At 36.4% G+C, this 20203-nt stretch overlaps 3 protein-coding genes across 5 annotated transcripts; 2 read left to right on the top strand and 1 right to left on the bottom strand.

Moving 5' to 3' along the window:
* Positions 1 to 4266: 4266 nt before the first annotated feature.
* On the top strand, positions 4267 to 8372 carry LOC147523446 (Pectin lyase-like superfamily protein). The gene is made up of 7 exons (XM_086598563.1): positions 4267 to 4743; positions 5416 to 5547; positions 5730 to 5960; positions 6057 to 6101; positions 6190 to 6397; positions 7262 to 7452; positions 7774 to 8372. The coding sequence occupies exons 1-7, from the start codon at positions 4387 to 4389 to the stop codon at positions 8164 to 8166; spliced, it is 1557 nt and encodes a 518-aa protein (XP_086454689.1). The 5' UTR covers positions 4267 to 4386; the 3' UTR covers positions 8167 to 8372.
* Positions 8373 to 10924: 2552 nt separating this feature from the next.
* On the bottom strand, positions 10925 to 12190 carry LOC147523445 (PRKR-interacting protein). The gene is made up of 2 exons (XM_086598580.1): positions 11451 to 12190; positions 10925 to 11060 (listed from the first exon to the last, which is right to left on the bottom strand). Exon 1 carries the CDS (start codon positions 12045 to 12047, stop codon positions 11481 to 11483), a length of 567 nt encoding a protein of 188 aa, XP_086454706.1. The 5' UTR covers positions 12048 to 12190; the 3' UTR covers positions 10925 to 11060; positions 11451 to 11480.
* A 1232-nt stretch (positions 12191 to 13422) lies between these two features.
* Positions 13423 to 17054, top strand: ECHID (enoyl-CoA hydratase/isomerase D). Of its 3 annotated transcripts, none has more exons than XM_086598568.1 (9): positions 13423 to 13872; positions 13994 to 14116; positions 14891 to 14992; positions 15113 to 15151; positions 15257 to 15355; positions 15602 to 15649; positions 16010 to 16105; positions 16364 to 16486; positions 16799 to 17054. In XM_086598568.1, the coding sequence occupies exons 1-9, from the start codon at positions 13612 to 13614 to the stop codon at positions 16913 to 16915; spliced, it is 1008 nt and encodes a 335-aa protein (XP_086454694.1). In that variant the 5' UTR covers positions 13423 to 13611; the 3' UTR covers positions 16916 to 17054. The 3 variants fall into 3 exon arrangements, 2 of the variants coding, with proteins under 2 accessions (XP_086454694.1, XP_086454699.1); XR_015216057.1 differs by having other exon boundaries at positions 13479 to 13872; positions 16202 to 16486; XM_086598573.1 differs by lacking the exon at positions 13994 to 14116 and having other exon boundaries at positions 13479 to 13872.
* The last annotated feature ends 3149 nt before the right edge of the window (positions 17055 to 20203 follow it).

The following is a 20203-nucleotide window of genomic DNA, read 5'->3' as shown; positions in this document are numbered from 1 at the left end:
TAAACTAATAAGACTGCCGACAGCTAGACTGTCTTCTTATGGACACCTTCATTGTCTACTAAAATAATACTTGCCGGCACCTCACTCAGTTTATGGGGATGAAAGGAATGACACAGGAGTACAGGACACAGTTGTTGCATTAATTAATTTGTTTGTTATTAATTAATAAAACTAATAAGACTGACTACTTAAACTAATTAGGTAGGCTGCATACTCAAGCACGGACATCTTCTGTTTTGTGGAAGCAATGAAGCATTGTTAGCAATCATTAGAATAAATAATTATCTACGAAATAATACTTGCGGTCGCCTCATTCTGTTTTCTGTTATAAGCATTGTTAGCATTCTATTTGCATATAGCATATCCATATACCGTTATCAGAAAAATTGCATCACACAAGAAGTTGTGTGTGTCTGTAAGTTTCGATCTACTGCGACAAATCGTGTCCATGGATAAGCTGGTGGTCATGGAACTGCAGTGTGCACATGGAAATGGCAAATTAAATGGGGGCCTTCAATTTTGTTGCAATAGAAGCCAAACAGTAAGAAAGACTTAACAGAACAAAGTCCGTTCAGAGCGTGTTTTCTCTCAACAATTTCGAGACTTTTAGAAACCTTCAGAGTAAGATCCGTGACTTCTAAGACTTGAGATTTGTAGGCCATGTAGCGATCGAGACAAAATTTGAAACAAAAAGGTAGCAGCGCTTGTCTTTCATAATTTAAGTCCAAGAAGCAGCACGAGTCATAAGACATAGGGAAGTAACAAAGCTCTGAATTCTCAGCACATCTCAAAGATCACATGCATTAACACCCAAACCACTAGAAAAGTAAAAAATCAAATCAACAAAAGATCCTATATAAGTACATATATGCCCAACATTGATATATATATATATATATATATATATATATATATATAAAAGACGCATTCACGCATTATACCAAGACAGTGATTGGAGAATTGCAAGCAAGGGTTGTCTTTAGCGGCTGACTACCCAGAATTTGCTATGTGGCGTGGCATTATTTCAGGACATTTTATCCATGCACATGTGTATGCTTGGTCATGGCCCATATTTGGCTAATCACCAAAGACACGTCACATTCCAGAATCAATGTGAGTGTATGATCGACCTTGTGTTTCAATGAAGAACAAAATGCCGTTCAAATTTTCTATTTTCTGTTTTCTGAACAAGTTCAGCGAGACTGCGAGAGAAACCAAATTTTCAGTGAAGAGAGGATTTCAGTGAAGAGAGGAAACTGGAAAGCCAATCTCTAGTTAAATGACATCTTTTGCATGCAAAAATGCGTAGTTTCAATAGTATCAAAATGACAGGGACAAGAGATTTGTTTTTGAAAAGAATCAAGTCATGCTTTTATTTTATTTTTAATTATTATTATTATTATTAGGGTAAATAAGGGTTTGTTAGACTTACCTCTCATTACTAGTTGCAATTAGTGTTACTTTTATTTTCAAAAATATTAATAATATCCTTCCAATAAAAAGATGACCGTTGGATCTTACAAATAGAAGATATCATTAATATTTTTGAAAAAAAAAAAAATAACACTAATTCCAACTAATAGGGGGAAGTCTAACTAACTCTTATTATCATTTTGTTTTTGATATAGAGCATCACTTGAAAGTTGAAACTGCCCTGCTGGGGTTCAGCTCTGATCCAAATATTTTAAGTAGAACACTATGGAAATCAGTGTACCTTCTTAAATATCTCAAGTTTTTCCTTCACTCTTCGACTATGTGAGAATATATTTAATTCAGGTAGAGTAGTAATCACGGGATCCCAGTAATCAGGTTCCTGTGTTCATAGTGTATTTCAAATTGCGCAGTCTTGTGGACTTTGTAACTCAAAGTTATCAGTTTTTTTTTTTTTTTGGTAAACTGCATTTATTTATGTGATCATTAAAAAGTTATCAGATTTTAATATGATTGCCAATCACTATTTTGACAATTTGACAAGATGAGATCTTCAAATCATAGATTCATAGTCTAACAAAGATTGTTTACTTGATTCTGAAGATACAAATCATTCCTTGATCAGACTATTAGCTGATGATACATGGAATACAGGAAAACCGACAATTTTTTTATTGTAACCCATGGATTCATGCGTATGGTAGAGTTAACAAAAGAAACTAATTAATGTAAAACAAAGGAACAAGAGCAACTCCAATCATCTAGACGTGAAGTTCATGAGGGCCCAAAAGATCACGAGCATGTGAGAACAAAAGGACTGCTAAGAAAGTTGTCTTCGATGTCTTTAAAGTCCATATCACATTCATTTATATATGTCGCTCACTTACTCGCTCATCACTACCATATAAAATCTGTGTAGATAATTGCACAAAAGTTGAATGTGCCTAGCTTTTATTTCTTCAGGTACACATATGGTCCATAAGTGACACGAATACCGTTTTGTATGTGATAAGAAGTTAACGGCCAGCATGCATTATCAAACATTATTAATTTAGAATGACAGTACTACAAATTTGTGTTCTGTTGTATAAAAATGTATGGTTTGGCATTATTTTTTGCAATATGTAACTTCAGCAGGTCCAATTGGGTGTTATATGGCCTTTAGCACTCCAAAAACCAAATAATCATTCTAATGGGGCTGTTAAAAGAGTTCTAAATTTGGTAACTAAATTTGTAGTCTTGTTTAGCAGTTATCAAATTTATGTTCGGGGAGATGGACGACACAATTGATGCCGTCTATGCGTTAAATTTCAACAGACCGTAGAAATTGTGCCGTCTCTCCAATAAAATTCGACTTAAACTTGCAAATCTAGAGTCTCTACGCCTTTACCACTTCAAAATAATAAACCACTATTGAAAAGGTTTTTGTGCTTTGCGATTGCCAAATTTTACACTCAAGGCCAAAAAAACACTCACGTGACATCCTTTAACAAGTTCTCATTGGACTTGCTCTTAGCGGGTACGTAATGGAATGAATGTGCATTTGTAGTTCACACATCTAAAAAGAGTCCATTATATTATCATAGAATGCAAGTTCATTTGTTGGAGAGTATCGTGGAAAAATACAAGTATATACTTCTCATTTTTTTTCAATGATGAAGTATGTACTTCTCATAAGACCATAGTTCTAACATGGGTGTATTTATATATGGTTAATGCGAAAACTGGGCAAATAAAGGTCTGGAAGAATCGATCAATAATGTAATTCTTCAGAATTTTGGAAAAAGCAGAAGCTAGCAATTTCAACGCTTGCGAATTTTTCAACAATAAAAGAATGTTTACTGTATGCAATATATATACATCTGTTGCACCTTGCAAAGAGGTGCTTAAGATTTTAAGAAGTTGTTCTTTAGAAATATCATAAGATGTTTTCAAAGATTTCCCACTTCTGATGCCACTTTTGGTGGATTTACAGATCAGTAGAGTGTTGATCTGGCATTGAAGTCCCTAACATATTATTACCAGGAGGACAATGTGTTCTATAAGTATTCTTCTTTGCAAGTGTTTTCTAATTTAATATTGCATAACATAGAAAATCCATCCAACTCACTTTACCCAATACTGTTACTAACATTTCTATTAGTGAACACAAGACCACATCTATATGAACTCTTAAGCGTTCCTGTCTTTTTCCATTCTTCTAAGCATTATATTGAACTTCACTTGTTGTTCAAAAAAAATAAAAATAAAAATTGAAAACTTCGCCTTATAAAAAAGAAAATGAGCGTGAGTGAGATGGAGAGAGGACTACCTTCAAATTTGGAATGCGTTGCTGGTTGATAATTGAGTAGACAAAAGTGCAAAACTTTAACCCGTGACCATTGCATGTGAAACTTCAAAAGACTTGTTATACTCGGTGTTACACTTGTCTACTACAAAGGAATTTTAAATAAGAAAATAAAAACAGAAAATGAAACCAAAAGAAATGTGGATCAGTTGAACTTTTGACAGCAATTTATAGCTTGATATCACTATATCAGTAAACCAAGATAATGTATACCACCAATTATGTACAAGTTATATTTGCATATGTTGGTTGCTTTGCCATTGCAGACAAGGTGGACCAAAATTTTACAAGTACTTGCATGAGGATATTCACATGCTAATAACCAATTCACAATGGTCCCCATAATAAGGGTTAAATAGTTCTCAACCAATTGTCACACAAAGATTAGAAAATGAAAAAATAAAAGGAAAAAGAAAGAAAGTAGAATGAAACAATCAATTTCTAGCATTATCAAACTATACTGCTTAGGTATGCATTGAGTGATTTGAGTCATAAGCTTTTGAGGTTCTCCCTCTATATAAAGCCAAGCATTGGTTGTCTTCCTCTCATCAATATATACAACATATACACTTCTCTGTTTTAAACAACCAATTACAAAGAGAAGAACAATGAACTGCTATAGTCTAAGAAACTTCACACTACTTATTCTAGTTACCCTTCTAGTATGGTCATCAACCTTAGAACCTTGCAATGCTAGAAAAGGCAAGCACTGGAGGCAAAGCAGAGCAACCTCTGCTTCTCTATATAAGAAAAGTAAGAGTCATGGTAACAGTCATAAACACCAAAGCAAAGGCAGCAATGGGTCCAAACAGAAACCACCATCACCACCGCCTAGTCAAGAACCTACCATACCAAAAGTAGCTCCACCACCACCACCAGTGAAAGGAAACGACGATGGGAATGCCCCCATGTTGAATGTGTTAGATTTTGGTGCTAAAGGAGATGGATATACTGATGACACAAAGGTGATCAATTCTTTTCTTTCTTATTCTCATTCACCTCTCCTATATCTTTGATAACCAACAACCTGGAGCAGAATGTGGTAAACAGAGAATGATGACTATTTAAGTGATTAGCATATTGATTTAAGTTATTCTCAGTCACCTCTCCTATATCTTTGAGAACCAACACACTTCTAGATGATCATGTATCAGCTGCATGAAACATGCATAAAGTGAGAAAAAAGCTCCATCTTTAGTTCCAGTTAAGGCTTTATAAATCTGTAGCTTAGCTACTTAGCAAGTTGTGAGTTTTACCGTGAGGAAGGACGAAGGAGGGCATCACATTGTTCATGAAGCTAACGAGTTCATCTGTTCTTTTTGCCAAAAAGAGGATTGGTCAGTCCATTTGTCATGTTTCTTCATTTGGCTGAAATTTCAATATTAACGAGAACATTCGTAAATAGACTAAAATATTCTTAAGAAAACAACAGGGGCATCTTAGTGGGTCCTACTCGATAATGATGATTCTAGTTACAACTGTTCGGTCAGTTCTCCAACACTAACTGTCTAACGCTCTATATTCAAACTACCACCCACACCACGCTATGTGGATTTAGATAGGGATACCTTCCAATAATACTATTTGTATTAAATAATAAACGTAACTATCTCTCATTTATTTCGGTTATAGCGCAGGCATTCCAAGCTGCATGGGCGGCTGCTTGCAAGGTGGAGGCTTCGACAATCGTGGTACCATCAGAATATGTATTTCTGATTGGACCAATTTCATTCTCAGGGCCATACTGTGAATCCAACATTGTATTTCAGGTGAAATTTACACCATTTTCTGCTGAAACAAGGAGCACATTTCTGATTGATTCATCAGCACTAGTTTAGATAATAAGATCGAAACCTAAAAACATCTTCCCATTATAGCAGTTCTTTTAATGATGAAAAATCTATGGCATTGGTTATTACTTAATTGATGGATGCAATGGAATCTCCTGCAGTTGGATGGGACAATAATTGCCCCTACAAGTGCCAGAGCTTGGGGTTCAGGACTATTGCAATGGATAGAGTTCACTAAACTGAGAGGAATTACAATTCAGGGTAAAGGTATAATTGATGGCCGGGGATCAGTCTGGTGGCAGAATTCAGTGTCAAACAATCCAATTGATGATGAAACACAATTGGTCATACCAATAGCTGATAACGCTGACGATGAAGGATTAAACACTCCAGTAAATATATTGCCTGTCTCCCTATCTGTTACAATTATCAAAAGTCCTCCCTAGTCCTCAACATACTAAAAACTTTCTGGTGACAAACTTTTGCAGATAGGCAGTGAGCTTAGCTGGAAAATGCCAGGCACCAAGCCTACTGTAAGAGCAGTAATCAAACTATTAAGAAGTTGAAACTTTCTAAACGATATACTGATCAAACAAATACTATTAATATTTTCATGAGCAGGCGCTCAGATTCTATGGAAGCTTTGATGTGACCGTTACAGGAATAACCATTCAAAACAGCCCCCAGTGCCACCTCAAGTTTGACAATTGCATCGGCGTCCAGGCATTCAACATAAACATCTCTTCCCCCGGTGACAGCCTCAACACAGACGGGATCCATCTCCAGAACTCCCGAGATGTGCTTATTTACAGCACCAGCCTCGCTTGTGGTAAATTCTGTCTCTTATATGGGTTAGTTTGCCTTTTTATATACCACCTGTACAGCAGCTGCAGCTGGAGACATGTCTAGTCCTAAAAATAATGGTTAGGAGATCCAAAGCCTAAAAGAGACAAACCTAGTCAAAATAAAATAATAAGTACGAGGATAGTAATACATCTACTTCTCGACCTTTCACTATAACATTACCAGATCAAACTTGACCAATGAAACTAGTCACAACACCAAGCTCTATTCTCCACACATTTGATACTCCAAATCATCATCTTCATCCATCATCCCATATAAAATAGCTTCTCAGGATCCATGGATACAACATCAAGCTCATTTGTTGTACTACTTTCTAGTTTCCCTTGTGTTCTTCAGCTCAAGAACCTGAACTCTCTTGCAACTCCTTGACTTCATCCATGAAAACGAAACAGAGCATTCACATATAACACTACTGTCATTGCCTTATTGGTGAAGAGCCATTCTTTTCCATCTTCATCCTCGCTTTAGAAGGGCAAGCAAACCTAAAGAATCTACTTTATTCAAGGGCTGGTGTACTTCAGTGACAAGAATGAAACACGTATCCTGTCCAAAAGTGCACTTTGAAGCGGTTTACAAACCTTCAAAGTGAAATATTAATCGGTCTATAGAGAGCACCATGGATCATGTCTACGGTAGAATATGATCCTAGAATATGCATGCATACAAGAAACAGACAACACAAAATAACAACAATAATGCTCTGACATTGAGAGTCCCAAAACCAACTAGCGAAGTGTTCTCGCACCATGCACCCCACAGAATGCCTGACACACTATATGAATGGGTAATGAGTAAACTCTCTGCTAACCTACGAACCATCCTGCAGGTGATGACTGCATATCAATACAAACTGGATGCTCAAATGTGTACATACATAATGTCAACTGTGGGCCAGGACATGGAATCAGCATTGGAGGGCTAGGAAAAGATAACACCAAAGCTTGTGTTTCAAACATTACTGTCCGCGACGTCATGATGCATAACACGATGAATGGTGTCCGAATAAAGACATGGCAGGTATATACGTAGATCTGTTTTTTCATTTCCCTACATAAATGATGTTTTTCAGTATCATGATCAATGGTAGCTGAGTAGCTCAGTACTTCCAACCTGAAAACATGGAAAAAGTAGAAGAGCGAAAGAAGGAGAAAGGTTTTAAAACAAAGTTGTCTCAAACTGGGAACAAAACTTGGGGATAAAGGAGACGACAACTTTTAAAACTTTCCCATATACCAGCTTAATACTTTTAGTCCACTCTGAGTTTTTGCTTTCTATCGATGCTTACTACTTTATACCACTACATTTACATGTTACTGATGAAAAACCTTACTACTATAGGGTGGTTTGGGTTCTGTTCAAGGAGTCCTCTTCTCAAACATTCAGGTTTCCGAAGTTGAATTTCCTATTGTGATTGACCAATATTACTGCGACAAAAGCACATGCAAGAACCAAACAGCAGCAGTGGCTTTATCAGGAATTACCTATGAAAAAATAAGAGGGACATACACAGTAAAACCTGTGCATCTGGCATGCAGTGAAAGTTTCCCTTGTGTGGATGTCACTCTGAACAACATAGAACTAACACCTCTGCAAGAACGCTACCACTTATATGACCCCTTCTGTTGGGCGGCATTTGGTCAGCTGAGTACTCCCAGTGTCCCTCCAATTAATTGCTTGGAAATTGGCAAGCCATCAGGCAGCCGAATTCAGTCGGATTATGATTCGTGTTGAAACATTGCTACTTGCTAGGATATAATGGTGTATTCATTGTGTGGTTGTGATTATCGCCCCTCTGCCTACACTGTAAATATGTAGGCAATACTGTTGTAAAAGGACTGTGTTTACTAGGGTAATGCTTCCCAGTTCAAGAAAGTGTAGGAGTATTCTAGTGTTCTAGTTATGTATAATTTTTCTAGTCTACAGGTATACTTGATACCTAGGTTTCAGTGAGTAAATATTACTACATCAATCACCATTAGACATGCATGATCATCCGTATCATGTAAAGATCGCAGAGCAATTTTGTTTTGATCCTTTCCCTGTGACCTACTTATGTGCAAGAAATGGTAATATACAGCTTTATTTGGTAAGAGACATGTGAAGGTTCAATTGAATGTCATGGAAAACTGAAATGTATATAATTGTTCCACTATTTACACCAGCTTCAAAATAAAAATAATAGATTCACAGCAGCATCCACATGTGCAAATACACGATAAAAATACCCTTCCCACTAAAAACACAAAACACATAAGCTGTAAGCACAGACAGATTATCATATAGAAAGCATGGCCTACTTTTAACAGAAAGATTTAGTGCGAAAAATCCAATATAAGAATACTTAGCAGTTGGTGCTATGCAATCTTTGCTCGAAAACTTCCACAGTTGATAATGTGTCCTATTTAAAAAAAAATGTGCGAAAAACCTCTATTTAAATTTCAGGAACTACTCTGAGGCAGAAACTTCAACCATTTTCTCTGATATGATCATATGATTACCACAATGCTACTTTGACAGATCTGTTTACTAGACAAACCAGTTATAAGAATAGTCAGACTTTGTTCAGTTTGGTGGTATGCAATAGTTGCCCTAAATTTCCACATTTCATATCTTCTTCCTTCTCATATCCAAAGTGTAAACACAAAATGTCAAAAAACACATCTGTTTAAAGTCTGTGCATGTGTGTGTTGGATATGTTGATATATTTTCCTTCCCAAACAGATGCTAGATATTTTCTTAACGCCCTTAAAGTGCTTTCCACAATCTGGTTCTTTGATTGAGTATATGTCAAGTTTTCTTGTTGTTCAATCATAACATATAAAACACTAAGAAGTGCCTAGAACATATGCTATTTAATGAGTCGATTCCAAATGCTTATACAGATTCCTTAGTTCAAAACTTCCCATACTACTCCTCCCTAATTCCTTATACAAATTACATTTCTATAAATATAGACGATATATTATATATAAGGGGAGGGATAGAGCCACTCCCAAGCCACCCCATCGACTTGCAAATTGAATTAAGACCCCATTTTTTGTGGATATGATATTCTCACAATGGATAGCATGCCCACAAAATTTCGTTCTATTTGGATATGTCTAACGTTGCAAAAACTAGTATTCAATTTTGAACGTTTATCGAACGGTCCAGAATTTTCCGATTTCATAATAACATTTGATTAGGTTAGACATATTTGAATGAGCCGAAATTTGGTGGGCATGTTATTCATGGTGGGGAGATCATATCTACAAAATATCAGCCCTTCATTCAACTGGTAGGATGAGATATGGTTTTATACGTTTTGGAAGTGGCTCTATCCCTCCCCATTATATAATTAATTAAATACAAGTTGTGGGATGAGATCCAACAGTAAGAGGATACAAACCAAACCAAAGCCAAGAAGACAGCAAAAACAAGTCAACAACAACTAAAACATGCAAGTGAGCTCCAGCCTACATAGTTCTACCCAAGAGTCTCATCTGAATACAGAACTACCAAAAAAGTATCCCTCTACTCCTCCCATCTCTTCAACCAAAGGAAGATAAAACCTTTGATCAAGATAATGGTTTCCTCAAGCTCTACTCTCAGTTTGTCTCTTGTTCCTCTCCTTAGGTCTGCCTCATAAAATCATATTCCACAGCTATCCATAGGAAAAATAATATGAGCTTTTCAAAACTGCTCATTTTCTAGAACACTGCTCAGAAATAAATGTCTCCCAATTCCAAGTAGCTTTTTAAATAACAAAGTTTCATTTTCATTTTTAGTAGATCACCTCAATAAAAGCTTAAGTTCTTTCACGTCTTAAATATTTCACATTTTGGAAGTTGAAATTGTCAGTCAACCAAAGCCATTCTTGTGTTGGAATTTACTCCAACTAACAATCTTGGATGTGAATTTCAACATAAAACACACACAAAGCATCAAGTACTTGCAAGCACAGCACAAAGATTTAGGTGGAGATCCCAAACATACAGAATTTTCATGTAGCTGCCAACGGGTAATCAGTACATGTGGCCCACTATCTTGAAAGCTATCCACTTTCTAGGGTCTTGACAATCACAAAATTTTATTGAGGCTGCCTCATATCAACATCAGCATAGAACGTCTAGGGAGAAGGAAATGACTGAAAATAGTCCTTATGAGCAATGATATAAGAAGTACAGAATATCTGTTCTAAAAAGGGGTTCTCACAAAGAACATGTACGCTAAAATTTACCAGTCGTCTTTGCTATTTTGTTGATTTTTCTCTTCCACTACCATTTCCCTGCTTAATATCTCTGAAACGCTTGAAGCTTACTTCAAAAGTAAGGGCAGTTATCAATAAGTAGGTTCATGATTTAAACACAAAAACTGATAAAAACTAAAAGGAAACAATAGAAGATTGCATTTAAGCTTGTTTAGCACTTACAACGTCTGCACATTCTTTGAGGGAAGAACAATAGCTGCATGCATTTTTTCAACTTAGACACCTAATACACCTAATGTCCTAATCATCTCTCTTGATCACTATATTCTATCCAATATACTATTTCCCTCCTCTCTTGTTTCCCATGGACTAAGGAATATGAACCACACAGGCGTAAATTACGACTTCCTTTGTGAACCATCGTGCACATTCCAACCTGTCAATAAGTGAGTGGTAGAATTCATGAATTCAAAACAGGCATGGAAATACCACAATTATACAATCGGAGGATTGGGCTTTTACGGTTTGTAAGCTAAGTCACCTGAGCACAAACATCTTATTAGCCACAAAGTAAAGTCTACTTTAACAGAAAGACACATTGTAAACACTCCAATCATAAGAATATACACAGCAATACACAACCTTTGCTACAAGACTTCCACAGTTAAAGTACTCTAAATATTCAAATACAAAACTAAAACAAAAATGTCAAAAAAAAACACACACACATCTATTAAATTTCATAAAATACTCAGTCACAGACATCCAAACATTTTTGCTTTCTAAATCAATCCCACATTGGTATAACAATAATCAAAAACAAAACCTGAAAGCAAATTCTGCCGACAAGCTCCATTCACTTTCTCCACACCCCATCGTCCGAATGCCCATCCCCATCCGAACCTCCACCATCCTCACTCTCGTCCTTGGACTTCTCCTCCCCACCACCACTACTAACTTTACATCTCTTCCCTTTCTTCTTCATCTTCTTCTTCTGTCTCTTCAACCTCTTCCTCGCCGTCCTGTCCTCCGCATCTCTCAACCTCTCATCTCTCCTCAAATTAAACTCCTCAACTTCTTTAACCTTCTCATAATGTGCATCCATTCTAGCTAACCTATCTTGTTCTTTCCTTCTCATTTGTCTATACTGATGAAAATCACCTGACCCAGAACCAGCCGAACTACCGGAAGTATTGTTTACTCGTACTGGAACATTATCTATAATTCTTCTTAATTTTATTTCTAAATCTTCCTCTTCTTTTACCGGTTTGGATGTATATTCTACTAATGCAGTTGATGGTGTGGGGTTTTTAGCTATAGGTAGTGGTGGTAGTGACGATGAAAATGATTGTGTGCGTTTTGGGACTGGGACTAGTTGTGAGTCTCCTTCAATAATAACAGTTTTGGAATTTGTTGAAGACATTTTTTTTTATATAAATAATAAATAAAGTGATGGAATGGAATTATAATAAGTAGGAGGGAACAGGGAACTTACTCGTGCATGAAATTAAACCATGTGAATTTAGGCTGAAATTTGGAGAAGAAAGAAGAAGCGTTTTGAGTACTGCCCTCAATTTTGTAGAGTGGAGTGTTGGGTCTGCTTTTGTTTATCGGATTTGGGCTTTTAAATTGGGCTTTTCTCAGAATCCAAACACTAATTACAACTACTATACTATCTAGCAGTGGGGCGTCAGCAGAGAACTGGAGACGAAGAGTTGGAGAGGGAGAAGAAGAGTGGAGAGTGGAGAGAGAGACGAAGAAAAGAAAAATGAGGACAGACATTCATAAACCAACCAAATCATTTTTTTGGCCACTTACCTCCCTCGGCCTACAACGTTCGCTCCGCTCACTTGACTATAATACCAATAATCGGTGGGCTGAACAAAGTAGAAAGAAAGAAAATGAAGAGAGAGGTGGAAGAAGAATAATGGAGGGGGGTGTTACGAGTGTATACTAAGTAATTTTAAGCGTCCTAGCCCAAAAACTCACTTCGTTCTCACCAAATTCGGTTACGGGTGAGAATTTTCATAGTGCAAATTATCAAACACATCAAATCAAATTAATAATTTTAAATTATTTTATTGCGAGAGTTTTGGTCAGGGCAATATATTTAGTAGTTTTACATTTTTAAAAGTTCACTGCCATAATCAATTTTGTCACTAAAGTTCGAAGTTCGGTAACCCTAAAAAAATGAATGTAAATATTCTCACCATCAATCAACTGTGATAACAAATAAATTGTAGTGACTTTGCTCTAGTAGCGTAGACTGCACCATCAGTTCTAGCAATTTGTCAATTTTTTGTCGTGAGAACAATTCTTTATCGGTTCATATAGGGATCCAATAAAACTCAAATTCATTCTAGCAATTCTTTATCAATTCATATAGGGATTTTGATGGTGTTGTCATTTGCAAAGGCCACAAAATTAATATTGTTTGAACTTTAAATCCCCAACTTTCCAGTATTTATATACGTTATAGTGCTTCTACTCTTGCCTCGCTGCTTGGATAATGTTGAGTCGTTGAATTCCATTGAATATCGCTTATCTCCATTCAAACCAACAATCCAGTTGGAGCTCTTGGTCTTGAAAACAAGCTGAGGAGGGCACCTAGAAACCTACTACAAGTTCCTTAATTAAGTCGGAGAGACCTACACAAGGATCTCCCTGAATGTACATGTAACATTGTTTCATTTTTGCTTAATACAATTAACCTTTTAGCAAAAAAAAAAAAATAAAAAAAAATAGACCACAACAAATTACCTATCCTTATAACTAACGGTCAACTGTACAGTTAATTTGGTTAGAGAAAAGAATAAACATTTTGAAGAACTTAGCAGCTTCCTCATCTTATCCAAAATCCAGATTCCACTCTACCAAATCCAAAATGCACCTTAAACCAATAACCAGAAAACGTGACAACCCCCTCTTATCAACCATTCTTTTCTGCATGAACCGAACCCATACTCGAAACTCTTCAAGTTTTTTAAATGGAGAAGATTGCAGATAAGGACCTTAAAACTATGACTAGAAGAGTAGAATCAGTACTTAACCACCTCAATCCACTTCACTTGATGAACTCCAAGTCAACTTCAGCTCAAGTCTGTACCACTTCCATGAATGATAGGTACCATCAAGTACATGGTGAAGTACCAACTCATGAAGCTGAGTGGAGAGTAGCTGTTGATGAATCAGGGAAAGAGTTTACTGATATTATCTATGAAAAAGCCGTTGGTGAAGCAATTGCAAAGGTAGTTCTTGCTCTTTACATAGTGCGAAAAGTCCAAAAACGTTACATTTTCAATTGAATTACTGCATGTGGATTGTGATAATTCTGAATATATTTGTTATTTATTTGGTTTGCTTATATAGGTTACTATAAATCGTCCGGAGAAACGGAATGCTTTTAGGCCACATACTATTAAAGAGCTCATACGGGCGTTTAATGACGCGAGGGATGATAGTACTATTGGAGTCATCATCCTTACTGGGAAGGTGCTACTCTGGGTTGTTTTGCTATTTCCTGCCAATACTAGTATTACGAAGTTTTAATACCATTATAAATGTGTGCGAGATTTCAGTTCTTTGGTTCTTAGTATAAAATCACATTTCCAGTTAACGTCAAAATTAGTATTGGTCATCCCAGTGCGCTCAAGGAACACTCAGTAAGAGTTAGTGCACCTTGGTGTAGTTTTTTTTTTTTGAAAAAGGATAATAGGGTTAGGCAGACCCTTACCTGCATTATAATCTTATATATGAATCTTCCCTCTTACATCATCAGCAACTAGATCTGACAGAGTGCTATCTAAAGGAGGACTACTACATATAAAATTTTCATCTACAGTTTCAGACAGTTAGCCAAATAATCTGCGCTTCTGTTGGCTTCCCTGTAAACATGAGTATAACTAACTTCTTGTAGTTGAGCTTCTGTATACTTGATCGTTGCCACTAGGTTAGTGCATGCCAAGGTGCACTTTCTAATCCTTGTAAGATTTTTACTGTTCTTTGAGAATCAGAGCACACAGAAATCCTAGTGAGATTTTGTTGTAAACAAATTTGAATCCCCACTGCTCTAGCCTTGATTCTAATGTATCTTCTCAAAATAGGAGTTACTAAGTCTGACCTCATTAATCCAATATTGAATTGGTCTGTACCTGTAGAGTAGGATTCCAATGTTTGGACAAGCCAATGCATCTCTATTTTTTATTCTTTTATTCTTCCGAAGCTTGTACTTTCAGTTGACGAGGTTGGAGGTTCTTTTTGATATAGGGAACCAAGGCATTTTGCAGTGGTGGCGATCAATCATTGAGAAGCACGGATGGCTATGCTGATTTTGAAAGTTTTGGTCGTCTTAATGTGTTAGATCTACAGGTGTACACAGCCACTCTAACAAAACCATTTCTTTGCATCTTAATTTTTGAGTCTTTAACATCAACAGATGACTTATCCCCTTTTCATAACTGTCTAATTTTCTATTGCAATCTTACACAGGTACAAATTCGTCGGCTCCCCAAACCCGTAATAGCAATGGTGTGTTCTTTGTTATCCTACCTTGTGTCTTTGTGTTCTCTTCTCCTTCCCTTTGATTTAGATTACAACATTGAAACAACTTTACCTTATCTATCTTACTACTAGGTTGCAGGTTATGCTGTTGGGGGTGGACACATTCTGCACATGGTTTGCGATCTAACAATTGCTGCTGATAATGCTATTTTTGGCCAGACAGGTCCAAAGGTGCTGTACCTCCACAGAAAGAATGTTTCGATTAATACTTTCATCTGTGCTTCCCTTTAATTCTTCAGCTGTTGCCAATTCACCATACATATTAACCAGAGCTTTAGGTTCATGTTTACTTCCATGCTGACATCCATAATTTTACAGAGCTTCACATATGGATAGGGTATATTATTTGGATGATGTGTCCAAGATAAGTTGGCTTTTATAAAATAACCATAAATTTTTTTCTGTTGTTATATTCAGGTTGGAAGCTTTGATGCTGGTTATGGAAGTTCTATCATGTCCCGTCTGGTAACTTTTGCAGTAACTATTCATTCAGAACCTAAATTTCCTTTTCCATGTTACGATTTCCAAATTACTGACATCCTCGGTTATAGTGCTCTGTGATATCACCTCTGGCATGATAAACTAGTATAAATACACAATCCAAAGAATTAGCACTATTTCCCTTGCTTCCTTTGATGCAAAATTCTGTCGTTGCATGTTTCCTCTCCTTATACTGTTTGAGGATTTAGGTCTGAATCTTCTATATAGCGGCTGACTAAGATACATACTTTGCATCTATATCTGGACTGTAAATATTGATATGTGATGAATGATAATGCGTACTTTAACTACTTTTGGATCTCTTGACTCTTTCTTGTTAACCAGGTTGGTCCTAAAAAGGCTCGTGAAATGTGGTTCCTGGCACGATTTTATACTGCTCCTGAAGCAGAGAAAATGGGACTGGTGAACACTGTAGTGCCAGTGAGTTTTTGAATATAATTTCATACATTTCAAGGCTATATATGCACATATAAGTCCACAAAGCATACCTGGAAGAGTTAAAAAGTTTTTTGTTAGTCTCAGGAATATAAATTGAGCACTCCACCTCTCACATAAGAAGTGGTAAAGGGCAAGTTGTTGTCATCAAAAGGAAGACCTATGATTTCATCATATTTACTTGCTTCAGTTATGATCTTTATCCTGTGGAGGGGCTTTCTTATATTTCTTGCTTATGAACAGCTGGATAAATTAGAACAAGAAACACTGAAATGGTGTAGGGAGATTCTGAGAAACAGCCCAACAGCAATTCGAGTACTCAAATCTGCTCTAAATGCTGTAGATGATGGTCATGCTGGCCTCCAGGTAACTTCAGGCTTGATTTCTAAATAGTCTCAGCACACAACTTGGTTGTTTGCAATAGTCTCAGCACACAATATTAACTTTTTACAGTGGGATAAAACATCAAACATCTCAAAAGTGTTACTCCATACCTGCTGTGACCCTAGCAATCTGCTAGTATACTTTCGACAGAAGGTTCAGATGCACTCTGGATACTTGATCAGTATATTGGAATAACACTTTATTATGGTTGATAATGAGGCAATCAAACATACTTTTAATATTCCTAGCTATATGCCTATATCCTAATTAACTTATGCTTAATCCTAACTACAGGAGATGGGTGGAAATGCCACACTCATGTTTTATGGTACAGAGGAGGGTAATGAAGGAAAAAGAGCATACATGGAGCGGAGACCACCGGATTTCTCAAAATTTCCACGAAAACCTTAGTGTTACTGGATTGTCTACAACAAATATATAACTCATTTGATTTGTCTGGCTAACTTGCTTCAATTCATTCGGCATTGTAATAGACCCTCTCACTGTCAATTTGTGAATAAAGGAAACACCATGGATGTAGTTGTTATTAGCTCTATTTGTCTCTAACATGGTGTCGGTTAGTAGTTCGAAATACATGCCCTCACTTATTAGGCAATCTCTATGACGCCTGAGACGCGGTCTTGAATCGGTCACGGGAAAGAAAATTCAAATGAGAGCCAAATGAATTGGGATCAATAGTTTTTAGCACAGAGTTTCAAATTATTATCCATTCTTGGACAAACAAAGGAATTCAAGAAACTCTCTCTAGTAACCATTCGCTGAACCTAATTCACAGTTGGCCTTGGTACCTGCCTTTGTTAAATCAACTAGTTGGTCAAAAAGAAGGAAGCAACAACATACGTACATACACAACACTTAACAGTCTATATATGAATTGAAGCTACGAATTATATAAAGAAAAATAATTAAATTGTAATGGCACGCTGAAGAACAATAAAAGAAAAACAAAATTTTCTCAGTAATCCATGGATGTTCATCCACTTTCCTACATGGGATCTTCTCCAACAGCAATCTCACACTTGTGTGTAAACTCATTCACAATTTTTTGTTCTTCATAGCGTTGACGAGCATCTTGAACACCTTTACGAACTACATCAAGTTTGAGAGTAGTGAAAGAACGTTCGACGTTAAGAAGTTGGACATAAGCACTAGGATCTCTAGGATGATTTTCTATAAGTTTAAAGTTATAAGCTCTGTGAAGTTGGGTTAATGTTAACTTGGTTCCTTGTGTTAATGTTAACCCCAAAGTTTTACAATGCTCCTCTATCTCATCCGCCCCTAAATGCCTCATGCTTACAAAATCTTTCTCACTTACACTCCCCAAAATAGGATCAAACAACTCGTCCTCCATATCTGTCCTCACTTGCACCAATACAGACTTCACTCCCTTCATCGTACAAGTTTTTTTTTTTTTTTCCGACTTCCGACGATGCCTCATTCTATATAGAGGCTGAAGTCAGTTTGGAAACAGAGGCTACGGGTTTGGGTTTGGGTTTGGGTCTGGGTGTTGTTAACCCGCAAACCATCCTATTCCCAAGCGTAAGACCGAACTAATACAACCCGAATTGCCAACTACTTTGGGCAGTTTGGGGTGAGCAATAAAACCGACCAAATCGAACCAAGCATTTTCGGTCATTTCGGTTTCAAAAAATTGGAAACCACCATTTTTTGTTGGGTCTTTTGCATTTTGGTCCTACTATTAATAGCGAATTTAGGGTTTGGTCCACAATTAATCGTTTATTGCAGTTTGGTCCCAAATCGACATAGGTCCGTCTATACTTTCTTAATACCCAAATTAACCTAACACGTGTACTGCACGTGAAACTAATCAACAGTCATCACTTAACTGGTATTTTGCAGTTTGGTCCTAGTGATAATAGTGATATTAGGGTTTGGTCCTAGTGATAATAGTGATATTAGGATTTGGTCCACAATTAATCGTTTATTATATTTTGGTCTCGTCAATCCATCTAAAATTTTATAATACCATATTTACCCTTAAAATAATTAGTCATCATTTAATCATTTGATTTTAATCAACGACTCGTCTTATACCATGTGTATCTCAACTAACCGAGTCCCAAACTTACATTTTATATTCTTCATATCTTACCACCATAACCACTACCACCTTCTTCTCCACTACTCAATTATCACCTCATTCATCACCATTCCACAATCACCGCCATCTAGCTTTCTCAACTTTATACAAAGATAAAAATCATTTGTCCCAGTGTAGTCAAGGCGCAAGGCGCGGAGAGGCATTTTTGTGCCTCACAAAAATTGACGTGTATACTAACATGAGGCGTGCGCTTTTCACGCTTTTGTGTGCTTTTAATTGAGGCACAAGGCGCGCGCCTTATTAACTTTTACAATTTTTTCATTTTTTTTTTACAATTTTTGCTATTTGTGACACATTTACACTCAATCCAATTGTTGTATGGTTCAAGAAATTTTACAAATTTAGTAAGTTTTATTCTGGAGTACACTTTCGGAACTTAATTTTGACTAGTTTTTGTTGTTGTATGGATTGAAAGAAAACACAAAGATGAATTAAATGAAGTTTTACGGGATTCTAAAATTTGAATCGCGTGTTCTATTTCATAAAGAACTCATTTGGCTTAATTGGATTGGTTCATTATTTTAGTTTATTGAAGTTGAGCTAGATTGTTTTGAGAGATACGAATTTTATTTTACTTTTTACTTATTGCTTAAGATTTTTCTTTTAAATGACTACAATGGTTTCATGTTTACAATCACATAAAATTAATTTTAAAGTTTGGCTAAGTAATTTAGTGATAATTTATGTCATATTTTATTTTTATTTTATTTTTATTTGATTTATCTATTTTTATTACTACGCCTCACTTCAATCAGCAAGTATACCAGCGTCAAGCCTTTCTAAGGCACATGAGAGAGTATTAGCCTTTAGGTGCTTTTAACGCCTTGACTATACTTGATTTGTCCTATTGAACTTAAAATACTATAAGACTACAAAGAATTAAAAAATAAAATAAAAATAAAATAAAAAAAAGATTTATTTAAGGCTTTTAGTCGATGAGCATTGACTTTGAAACGAGTCCTTCTCTTTATGTCTTCTACTTCAATAGCTCCAAAAGGGTGACATATCTTACTATTAGCGGTCCGAATCCATCTAGATCTCGACTTTCCAGTGGAAAATTTCTAGGCGAGAAGTTGTAGACCCAGAACCTTTCGGCCGTGTTCAAATTCTCTCTTAGAATTCTCTCGTCATGTAATGCTTTAGTCTTATCCTTGTAAATCCTCGACTTATCATAAGCATCACTTTCAATTCCTCTAATTCAGCGATATGAAGCTTCCTCCTTTCTCCGCTTGATCTAGGTTGAAATTAATCTCTTTCACTGCCCAATAGGCTTTATGTTCTAACTCAGCGTGTAGATGACACACTTTTCCATATACCAGCGATAGAGGCGACATCCCTATGGGTGTTTTGAATCCGCTCGTATGCCCATAGTGTATCTTGGAGTCTAAGAGACCGGTCTTTTCCTAGTTGGATTTGTCTTCTCCGAATACTCTTGATTTCCCTATTTGAAACTTCTCGCTTGACCATTAGTCCGAGGGATGATATGGTAAAGCTAGCTTGTGAATTACTCCATACTTTGCCATAAGATTTCCAAATACACGGTTTCTGAAGTGAGA

The sequence above is a fragment of the Coptis chinensis genome, chromosome 1 (genome assembly GCF_015680905.1).
Source record: "Coptis chinensis isolate HL-2020 chromosome 1, ASM1568090v1, whole genome shotgun sequence".
Classification (NCBI taxonomy): domain Eukaryota; kingdom Viridiplantae; phylum Streptophyta; class Magnoliopsida; order Ranunculales; family Ranunculaceae; genus Coptis; species Coptis chinensis.
Note: the sequence above shows the minus strand (reverse complement) of the source record. Positions and strands in the feature narration are given on the sequence as shown.

Excerpts from the sequence above, each read along its gene's own strand:
- LOC147523446 (XM_086598563.1), top strand. The coding sequence starts at position 4,387 with ATGAACTGCTATAGTCTAAGAAACTTCACACTACTTATTCTAGTTACC. Across the intron at positions 6,102-6,189 it reads TGCCAGGCACCAAGCCTACT|GCGCTCAGATTCTATGGAAG; the intron begins GTAAGAGCAGTA and ends TTTCATGAGCAG. Across the intron at positions 7,453-7,773 it reads TCCGAATAAAGACATGGCAG|GGTGGTTTGGGTTCTGTTCA; the intron begins GTATATACGTAG and ends TTACTACTATAG.
- LOC147523445 (XM_086598580.1), bottom strand. The coding sequence starts at position 12,047 with ATGTCTTCAACAAATTCCAAAACTGTTATTATTGAAGGAGACTCACAA.
- ECHID (XM_086598568.1), top strand. The coding sequence starts at position 13,612 with ATGGAGAAGATTGCAGATAAGGACCTTAAAACTATGACTAGAAGAGTA. Across the intron at positions 14,993-15,112 it reads TTAATGTGTTAGATCTACAG|GTACAAATTCGTCGGCTCCC; the intron begins GTGTACACAGCC and ends AATCTTACACAG. Across the intron at positions 16,487-16,798 it reads ATGGTCATGCTGGCCTCCAG|GAGATGGGTGGAAATGCCAC; the intron begins GTAACTTCAGGC and ends TCCTAACTACAG.